The 12141-nt window shown below is 18.0% G+C and overlaps 1 protein-coding gene across 1 annotated transcript; it reads left to right on the top strand.

Moving 5' to 3' along the window:
* The first annotated feature begins 3660 nt into the window (after window positions 1-3660).
* LOC128962824 (potassium voltage-gated channel subfamily KQT member 5-like) lies at window positions 3661-11797 on the top strand. The gene is made up of 6 exons (XM_054309226.1): window positions 3661-4222; window positions 6547-6750; window positions 8469-8818; window positions 9235-9276; window positions 9805-10240; window positions 11568-11797. Exons 1-6 carry the CDS (start codon window positions 3661-3663, stop codon window positions 11795-11797), a joined length of 1824 nt encoding a protein of 607 aa, XP_054165201.1.
* Window positions 11798-12141: the final 344 nt, after the last annotated feature.

Genomic DNA, 12141 nt, shown 5'->3' with positions numbered 1-12141 from the left:
AATTTTAAATTAATTATTAAATAGAATATAATTTTTTTTTTCATTAAATTTATATATTCTAAAAATATTAACTATTTTTTCAACAAAAAAAAAATAATTAAAGTTATTAAATAAATAATAATGTTTTATATCTTTAATGTATTGCTAATTAATTAATTTATTTATTTAAAAAATGTGTTATTAAAAAAAAGTCTAGTAATTAAAAAATTAAAAATTCTATTTTTAAAAATAATAAAAAATATTTATATATTGAATATACAATTAATTTTTGTATTATATAAAAAACAGTAACAATTTAAATATTAAGTTTATATCTAAAACTAATATTTTAGATTTTAATTTAATTAAATTAGAAAATAATAGGATTTGGATTTAAATTTATATTTTTATAAAGTTTTTTAATAATAAATTTAAATTATAAACTTTTAATAATTATTGGGAAAATGTTTTAGAAATATTTAATTCTATTAATAATTTATAATCATTAAAATTTTACAGTTTATAATTATAATTTTTAAAATATTACTAAAAATATTAATATAGGTTTGAAAAATAATATTTATTTTTTTTACAAAACTGTAACTTTTTAATTGATTATTTTATATAAAGTATAAATTTTAAAAATTAATATATAAATTTATAGATATTGGTTAACTAGTAATTAATTAGTAATTTGATAAAGTATTGGATATCTATTAATTAATTGGTATTTTTTTTTATATATTTATGTTTTTAAAATATTAAATAATAAATAATAAAAAAAATCAAGTTATATAAATTATTTATAATAGTTATATTGGTTTTTTTTAAATTAATTAAATTCCTAGTTAAACATAATACCCAAACAAAAATTAAAATATTTATCAAAATATACTAATAGTTTTTTGTTACTAATTATTATATATATTCTGTATATATATATATATATATAATCATAAAAATTTTACAATTTATAAATTATAATTAAAAAATATACATAATAACTAATTAATAGTTTACAGTTATTTTAATAAAATAATATAAATTAAAAACTCATACAAAAAATAAAATATTATAAATAATAGTTAACACACAATTAGTTTATTTTAGACAAAATTATAATATTTTATTTAAAAAATTAATTTGATTTTTTTTTGTTTCTTGCTTTTATTAGTAAATTATTATAATTTTTACTTTTTATTTCAAAAAAAAATTTTAATTAAAATATTTTTAAGTTATAAGCATTCATAACTGTTAATTATTAAAATATTTAGTTTTAACTTAAGTTAAGCTAATAATAGATTAATAAAAATATTGCAATTTTTTCTTAATAAAATAAATTAATATAAATTATATATTGTTTTTTATAGATATTTATTTTAATACATTATTCAAGTTATTATATTAATTTTATTTTTTATTAATTTTTATTCAATTAAAAATAATTACCAATAAATAAAATCATTTATTGTGAATTTTTTTTAAAAATTATTATAAAATATATTTTAAATTTACTTAAAATTTAATTAATTAGCTTTATGTTTATATAAAAAAATAATATTTTATTTAAATGATTTTAAAAAAATAATATACATTTTATATATAAATATTAATTACAATTTATGGGCATTACTTTTTAAAAAATAAAAAAAACAATTAATTTATTACATTAAATATTACTGTAATCAATAAATAAATAAAAATTAAAATAAAATTTATGGTTAGCAAATCAGTTCAATAAAAATTGTAAAACAAAATAGTTTATTAATAGCTACATGTTAAAATTATTAAAATTTTACAGTTTTTTAAATTTATTACATATATATATATATTAAAATTTGTATTATTTAAAATTAATTAATTTATATTAATGTTATTATTAATACATTACATTATAAATATAAAAAAATATTAGTTATAATAAAATTTATGTCAATATTTATATATCTGTAAAAATATTATATAAACAATTATTATTTATTTATTTATAATATAATTTATTTAATTTGTAAAATTATTATAAATATTTTAACTATTTGTTAAAATTATTAACAACAAAAATATATTAACAAATATTTTATGTAAATAGTTACTTGTTGATTTTTTTTATTAAATAATATAATATCACCCAATTATAGTTAAATCATATAAATTATAAATATATTTATAATAACTTACAGTTAAATACAAACAAAATTGTAAATCATTGTAAAAGCTATCAACAAAAAAATATTTTTTTAATAATTATTTATAAATAATATTTTCAAATAATATAATTTAATATTTTTTTAACATTAAATATTATACATAATATTAAAAAGTATAGTTAAATTACGTGCTATTTTATTATTATATTGAAAAAAAATAAAATTTTTAAATTTTAAACAATTAACAATACAGTGTATACTATATAGTATAATATAATTTATTGGTTATTTTTGTAAATATATAATTAAGCATGGTTGAATAGTTATTAGAAATATTTTTATAAAAAAAATTTCTATTAAATTATAATTATCTATGACATTGAAAACATTTATTTTTATTTTTTTATTATAATTAAATGAATGAATGAAAATATCATAGTTTGTAAAAATATTAAAATATTTTTTGATAACACAAAAAAAATTATTAGTAGTTAATACTTAGTGAGCATATATTCTACAATAAAATTAAATAATAATTTTAAAAATTATTATTTAATTAAATTAAGTATTTATTTTAATATTTTAAATATGATCAACATAGTTTTAAATTTAATATTAAATTTTATCATTTAATTTATTTAAATAAAACTAATAATAAAAATGTTTGTAAAATTTATTATAATATTTGATAAATTAATTAATTAATTATTATTTTCATAATTAAAAAAATTCAGTGACTAATTGCAATGAAATGTAAGTTTATTTATTTTTTTTATTGATAAATATTTATTAAATTATTATTAGTATTTATATTAATATATATATATTTATATATATACAGTAGGTTAGTAACATTAATTTAATTTTTTATTATACACAAAAAATATTGTTAACTTTTTTTTTTAATATATATATATATATATATATATATATATATATATTAATATTACACATACATTATATGTATACTAAATAAATCATATCAGCAATTATTAGACACTTTTTTTATATTATAAAAAATAAAAAGTGTGTATCACATGAAAAACATATGTTTTATGTAAAATCATTTAATTTTTTTGTTTGTTTGGTTGACTATTAATATATATATATAAATAATTACTAGTAATTTAATAGTATCGCAAAATTTATTTTAATCAATTTTGTTAAACAAAAAAAAATTTAATAACAAATTGACAAACTGTCAGATATTTTTTGATATAAAATTGATAAAAAAAAATTTAAAACATATATTAAATACTAATAATAATAATGAAAATTAATTAGGTTACATAATAATAAACTATTCAATCAATATATTGTATTTAATTATAATTTAATATATTTTTTTGTAAAATAAAGTTTAAATTAAGTTACTATTAATAATAATAAGTTGTAAAAATAATGGATTAAAATAACAAATAATAATTTAAACTAAAATAATTGGTTTATATATTTAATAGTTATTTATAAAAAAAATTAATTAAAATTAATTAATTAATTAAAAAATATTTAGTTACAAACTATTGTCTGGGAAATGTTGAATCGTGTCCAACGGGAACTGTCTAGTGTTCATCCACTATCACTGTATCGCAAACAAAATCACATACCTGTGCCCACAACGCCAACAACTACACAACAATCTACCGGTGCTCATGGCTTAGCACATAGTAAGCCTAGTGTCTATGCAAACGGTTACGCATTGCCGGCGGTAATCGGCAGTAGTAGTGGTGGTGGTGGTCAACAATCGGCCGAAACTACAACAATCGGTAGTAGTAGTGGTGGTGGTGGTGGCGGTGGCGGTAGTGTCGGCACCGGTAGTAACAAACGGCGCATTTCGAAGATTATTAGCGAAGTTAAAGAGCGTCGGGAAATGAGGGAAAGGAAACGGTCGGACTTGCAGGACATGAACGGGTCGGATACCGAATTGGACGTCTTTCTGGATCCCCGATTGGCCGCAAAAACCAAATACTATAAGGAAAAGCTGAAAGTCTATAACTTTCTCAATAATCCCCAATCATTTTGGGCCCGAAGTTATCATATACTGGTGTTTATACTGGTTTTTGCCGGACTTATTGTAACTGTTTTCTCAAATATAGGTAAATATTTATTTTATTTATTATTATTTTTTTTTTTTTTTGAATTACAATTCAATTACAAACAAATAATTATCATTTAAAAAAAAATTCAGAAAAATGTTAAAAATAAATTAATTTTTTATTATTATAAATTATTATTTTAAATTTATACTTACAATTTAAACAAGTAACTTGTATGTTTATATTAAGCAATCAATACATTATTTAAAATATTATTAAATATTAAGTTTTATTAAAAATAATTATACATTATATATATATATATATTGTATAAAAATAAAATAATATATATATTTATTTATTTAATTTATTACAATAATATTGATATAAAATATATTTATTTAAGTTTATTTTTTTGTGAAATTAATAACAAATAGTTTTTTTAATTAAATAATTTTTTACATACTAGTAATTTTAATATTAGACAAATTTTTTTAGTTTAAAAAATTTAACATTTTTTTGTGTAATATATTTAATTTAATAATAACTAATTATTAATTTAATTATTTTTTTTGAGTATTTATTAAACTATTAAAATTGAATTAATAATTTAGTTGTTATAGAGTTTTCTAATATTATTAATATTATTTATTTTTGTAATAGTAATAAAAATTTTAAAAATAACAATAAATTATTATTATAAAAATTATTCAAAAAAAACAGTAAATTAATAATATAGAAAAATTATAGCTATTTAATTTAATTTTTAATATTTATATTAGTAGGATACAAAAATATGAATACAATCATTATTCATATTATTTTAAAATCTTAAACTATAATAGTATTTATTTATTATTTTTTAATATAACTAATAAATAGTTAACAACTTATATAATGAAAAAGTTTTTAAAATAATTTACAACAACAACAACAAAATGTTTATTATAGTTAAATTGAAAATAAATTAAATAAGATTTTTTTGTAAAAAAAAATATAAAATCTATATATATTTTTTTCAATATAAAAAATTGATTAATGATTTTAAATTTTATAATAAAGTTTAATTTTCTATAAATATGTATCTACTAATGTATATCAATTAATTTTATAAAATGATATAGTTTTTTTTTAATTTTTGATTTATAAAATATTATTAGATCAATAAAAAAAAATAATATACATATTATTAGATTATTTAGATATAGCGACAACTAAATTTTATTTTTATATTTTTAAAGTATTTATTAAACTAATAATTAAATTATTTATTTAGTTACAGTTTACTGATATTATTATTATTTATGAAATAATAACAATTTAATAATAATACAGGTAATAATAAATTAGTATTATTATTATAATTAAACTTTTTTAAAAACTATAAAATATTAATATACTTAAAAGTATAGATCTTTATTATTTTTTTATATTAAAAATTTTATTTAGTAAAATATGTTACTATATAACTATTATTTGCTTAAATTATTGATTTTTTTTTTTGTTAAACTTGAATTAATATATAACTAATTAGTAATTGTAGTGTTAATTATAACAACTATTAAATAGTAAATATATTTACTGATACAAAATATTTAGTATCATTTAAATCGTAAAATTTAATAAGATTTCTCTAAAAATTATAAAAATAATATCAATATAATTATTAAAAAAAATTAATTAATTATTTTTTTAAAATTATTAATAAATATTTATAAATTTTTCTTATCAATATTTATTAGTATAATTAATTTATTAATAAATGCTATCAACAATAGATATATCATAAAACCATACAAATAATAATCAATTAATTAATTTCTATATAAAAAAGTTTTATATACTATATATACATTATATACAAAAAATAGTATATAATATTTGATTTATAAAAATTAAATAATTTATCTTAATTTACAACAAAAACAAAACAATATATTTCTATATAAATTACTTAATGTCTATATAAAATTTTTTATATACTGTATATTTTTCAAAATTAAATTATTTATTCAATTTACAACAACAATATATTTCTATATTAATTAAATTAATTTCTTTATAAAAAGTTTTATATACTATATATATATATACAGTATATAAAAAATAGTACATAATATTAGATTTTAAAATTGAATAATTAATTTAATTTATAACAAACACAACAAACAAAAAAAGACAATATATTTCTATATGAATTAATTAATTTCTATAAAAAAAATTTTTAATATACTATATATATACAGTATATAAAAAATAGTACATAATATTTCAAATTAAAATTTAATTATTTATCTTAATTTACAACAACAATAACAAAAAAAAAAACAATATAATTCTAGATAAATTAATTAATTTCAATTTTAAATTTTTTTAAACAATAGCAACAACAAAAAACAATAATAACAACATTAATAATAATAATAATAATATCAATACAAAATCATTGCCATCACTGGGAAAGTTTGCTTCAAGCGCCTGGAAATTTATCTACTTGTTTGAAAAATTCATAATCATATGGTTTTCGTTTGAATTTATACTGAGAGTATGGTCATCGTCGTGCAAACCTAAATACGAGGGCTGGAGGGGTAAGCTTAGAGATGGGTGGGCAAATAGAAAGTTTCTATTTAAATTTCCAATTAGAGAAAGTTTTCAAGGAAATTTTTTTTCAAGGAATAAATTTCTATATAAAGTTTCTATTTAAATTTCTCTGAGAGAAAGTTTCTAGGAATTTATTTTTTCAAGGAATAAATTTCTATAGAAAGTTTCTATTTAAATTTCCCATTAGAGAAAGTTTTCAAGGAAATTTTTTTTCAAGGAATAAATTTCTATAAAAAGTTTCTATTTAAATTTCCCAATAGAAAGTTTCTACGAATTTTTTATTTCAAGGAATAAATTTCTATAGAAAGTTTCTATTTAAATTTCCCTGAGAAAGTTTCTAGGAATTTTTTTTCAAGGAATAAATTTCTATACAAAGTTTCTATTTAAATTTCCCTGAGAGTTTCTAAAAAAATTTTCAAGAATAAATTTCTATAGAAAGTTTATATTTAAATTTCCCTGAGAAAGTTTCTAAGAAGTTTTTTTCAAGGAATAAATTTCTATAAAAAGTTTCTATTTAAATTTCCCAATAGAAAGTTTCTACGAATTTTTTATTTCAAGGAATAAATTTCTATAGAAAGTTTCTATTTAAATTTCCCAATAGAAAGTTTCTACGAATTTTTTATTTCAAGGAATAAATTTCTATAGAAAGTTTCTATTTAAATTTCCCTGAGAAAGTTTCTAAGAAGTTTTTTTCAAGGAATAAATTTCTATAAAAAGTTTCTATTTAAATTTCCCAATAGAAAGTTTCTACGAATTTTTTATTTCAAGGAATAAATTTCTATAGAAAGTTTCTATTTAAATTTCCCTGAGAAAGTTTCTAAGAAGTTTTTTTCAAGGAATAAATTTCTATTTAAATTTCCCAATAGAAAGTTTCTACGAATTTTTTATTTCAAGGAATAAATTTCTATAGAAAGTTTCTATTTAAATTTCCCTGAGAAAGTTTCTAGGAATTTTTTTTCAAGGAATAAATTTCTATACAAAGTTTCTATTTAAATTTCCCTGAGAGTTTCTAAAAAAATTTTCAAGAATAAATTGCTATAGAAAGTTTATATTTAAATTTCCCTGAGAAAGTTTCTAAGAAGTTTTTTTCAAGGAATAAATTTCTATAAAAAGTTTCTATTTAAATTTCCCAATAGAAAGTTTCTACGAATTTTTTATTTCAAGGAATAAATTTCTATAGAAAGTTTCTATTTAAATTTCCCTGAGAAAGTTTCTAGGAAATTTTTTTCAGGAATTCTATAGAAATTTAACTGTATTATTATACTATGATGGGATCCCCCATATCTATAGATATTGTAATTCTATATTAATGTGATATAATACTATACATATATTATATTATACAAAATGGGATATCTATATATATATAAAATAATTATAATTATTTAATAATAATGAGTTTTTATAAAAATTTTCAATTTTTCATAAAAATCAATTCTAATATACAGTATATACAGTATATCATAGTTTAATAAAAAATTAATTAAATAAATTTATTACTTTAATTAATTATATTAAAATACTGTAATACTTTAATATTTAATTATTAATTGTAAAAACAATGTAAAAGAAAGTTTTAAAAAAGTATATATTAAGAAAATAAAATTAACCCATAGATAGAAATTTCGATTAAAAACTTTCCAGAAAATTTCCCTTATTATTTTATAAATTTCTCTCTTTTGATTTTTTTTGCTCCCAACACTAGGTAAGCTCCGGTACCTGTCAGTACCGGCACACATACTGGACATCATAATCATAGTGTCCTCCATATTGATTGTTACGCCATTTCATACACGTAACGGATCGGAAGTGTTTGCCGTATCGGCCTTCAGGGGGTTTCACCGATTTTTTTCGGTCCTACAAATTGTTACACTGAACCGACAGCTACAACCCTGGAAGGTTTTGAGCTCAGTTATCTACGATCAGAGGGAACAGTTGCTGATTATTTTCTACATTGAATTTATTGTATTGTGTATATTGGCTTATATATCATATATAGTGGAAAAGGATGAAAACGAACAGTTCGATAATATTGCCGAAGCCATGTGGTGGGCGGTATGTATAGTATAGTATATATATATATATAATTGGTTACCTACCTGTGCTCACTACTAGTGAGTCACTAGCATACAATACATAGATTAATATTATATTAGCTAAGTGTAGTAAAAAAAATTTTTTTATATATTATTTTTTAGCATGTGTTTGACTGTATTATTAATAATAATAATAATAATAATAATTTTTACTAAATTTTAAAGTTATATAAAATTATTTTTAAAAAATAATTATTATTATAATTAAATATTATTATATAGTATTATAATTTTATTTATACAAATAGCAGTGGATTTTTTTTTATAAAAAAATATCTAATAATTAATTATAATTACTGTATATATATATATATTGCTTACTTAATTACTGGTTTATAATTTATTTAAATTTTTTTTTAATTTGTCAAATAATAGGTGGTCACACTGGCTACTGTAGGCTATGGCGATCGGGTGCCGGTAGGTTAATTAAATTTATTATTATTATTAAAGTTAATTAATTATAAAAAACAAAACAAAAATCAATAAGTTAGCCGATGATATAAAAATCAATGAAATTAAAACTAACAATTAGTTTAGAAATAATTTTAACTAAAAAAATACATTTTAAAATTCTGATCTATTAATAAATTTTTAATTAAATAAAAAAAAATATTAATAACAAAACAATTTAGAAAATATATATATTATTCATATAATTATTAGATATTTATTAATATTATAACTATTAGATATTTATTATTATTATAACTAATAGATAATTATTATTATTATTATTATAACTAATAGATATTTATTATTATAATAAATAATAGATATTTATTATTAATTATAACTATTAGATATTTATTATTATTATTTATTATTACAATTTTAATATACAATATCTTCAATAATAATAATAATTTATTTTATTTTTTTGTCACTTAATTATTATTATTATTATTTCAATCAATGGGGCACCTGGATGATAATGATGATGATTAGGTAACCTGGTTGGGCAAACTAGTATCATCAGTGTTCACTGTATTAGGTGTAGCCATATTTGCCTTACCGGCCGGTATTATCGGTGCCGGACTGGCCTTAAAGATCGAGGAAGAGGAACGCAATCGACAGCGCCGTAAGAAAAAGGCGGCCGCGGCTACACTCATACAGTGCTCGTGGAGATGCTATAAGGCTAGTCAGGCCTATCAGGAAATGTCTGGGTTTTTTGGTCATAAACCGACCGATATCTACAAGTTTTACTATTTCGAAACCATTGAGAAAAAGTTCATATGTTTGACCAGATTTTTTATAGCCAAACAACGATTCATTGATTTGTTGCGGCCGTTGGACATCAAAAGTATTATCGAAAGCTACAAATACGGACAGTTGGATGTTATGAGTCGAGTCAGTCATATGCAGAATACTATCGATACTATAGGTAGGTGTTTAGGGGTGTAGGTGTATAGGTGTGTAGGTGTGTAGGTGTGTAGGTGTGTAGGTGTGTAGGTGTGTAGGTGTGTAGGTGTGTAGGTGTGTAGGTGTGTAGGTGTGTAGGTGTGTAGGTGTGTAGGTGTGTAGGTGTGTAGGTGTGTAGGTGTGTAGGTGTGTAGGTGTGTATGTGTGTGTATGTGTGTGTGTGTGTACAGTATATGTGTGTTTATGTGTGTGTGTGTGTGTGTGTGTACAGTATATGTGTGTTTATGTGTGTGTGTGTGTGTGTGTGTGTGTGTGCAGTATGTGTGTGTATGTGTGTGTGTGTGTGTGTGTGTGTGTGTGTACAGTATATGTGTGTGTGTGTGCAGTATATATATATGTGTGTGTGTGTGTGTGTGTGTGTGTACAGTACATGTGTGTTTATGTGTGTGTGTGTGTGTACAGTATATATATATATATATATATATATATATATATATRTGTGTGTGTGTGTGTGTGTGTGTGTACAGTATATGTGTGTATGTATGTGTATGTATGTGTATGTGTGAAATAACACTGTGTATTGTGTAACCAGTATATGGCTATATTGTTGGCATAATTTTATTTAATTAAAAATATCTATTAAATAAAGATTATTATAGATTTTTTACTTTTAATATAAATTTTATAAAGTTTATTTTTAAAAAAAAACTGTATAGAATTATTATAAATAAAAAATAACTTTATTATGTGTTTAATCAAAATAATAGACAGTGTAGCGCAAATGAAAATAAATTTAATTATTATTATTTTAATCAATAAGTTTCAACAAGTTATGTTTTAAAAAAAAATTAATTTTTAAACATATTATTATTAATAATTTTTACTTATTCAGACTTTTTTTTTTAAAAAAATTAACATTAAAAAATAAAACTAATAATTTTAAAACTTTATTAATTTGAAAAATAATTTTTTGTTGTATTTTTTTATTTACTTATTTTTTTACCGTATATTTGTTTTCTTATGATAATTTTTTTTTTGATTTATTTAAATTGTTTTTTTAGATTAATTTAGTATTTTTTTTTACTGAAAAACAAAATTATTTTATTTTATTTTTTTTTAATTTCTATTTTAAAGGCACTATCTATAAAAATAAAATAATATTTAAAAAAATAAAATATAATAACTTATTATTAAAACTATTCTTTTATGAATGAAATATATATTTTAAACGTATTTTAGTAATATAAAAGTATTTCAAAAAAAAAATAAATAAATATTTTTTATTTATTTAAATTGTTTTTTAGATTAATTTAGATTTTTTTTACTAATTTTTTTTTCTTATTTTAAAGGCACGAGAGTCGGTCTAAACGAAAATACTATACAAAACTCTCAGTCAGTATTGAATCAAAAAATCGATTCAATGAACGATTTGATTGATGATATTAATAGAAAACTAACGGAACAGTTGTCAGTCATCGACCAGTTATCCGGTCATCACGTGTTTGATCAACGATTTTACGATTGTATGGATAGTATAACGAAAAACACGTGCAATGAATGCAAACGCAGTTGTGTTTAGATAATAATTTTTTTTTAAAAATTTCAATTATTTTTATTTAACAAAAAAACAAAATTAATAACAATTATTATTAATTTTAATATAATATATATATACAGTGTATATATTATCCAAAAAAATTTATTTAAAAATATAATAATTATTATTGAATTAGTTGTATATATATATATATATAGCATAATGTAATAGATTATATAATTAATTTTACTTTTATTATTATTAATTAATAATTAGTTTTGAAACAAAATTATGTACAGTTTGTTAAACAAAATAATAATAATAAAACTATTAAAAAATAGACACTAATTTATTTTTTTAGAGATTAATATTATCATCTATTATAC

This window comes from Oppia nitens, unplaced genomic scaffold (genome assembly GCF_028296485.1).
Source record: "Oppia nitens isolate AA-2021 unplaced genomic scaffold, nextdenovo-longstitch-racon4-pilon3 scaffold6_pilon_pilon_pilon, whole genome shotgun sequence".
Classification (NCBI taxonomy): Eukaryota; Metazoa; Arthropoda; class Arachnida; order Sarcoptiformes; family Oppiidae; genus Oppia; species Oppia nitens.
Note: the sequence above shows the minus strand (reverse complement) of the source record. Positions and strands in the feature narration are given on the sequence as shown.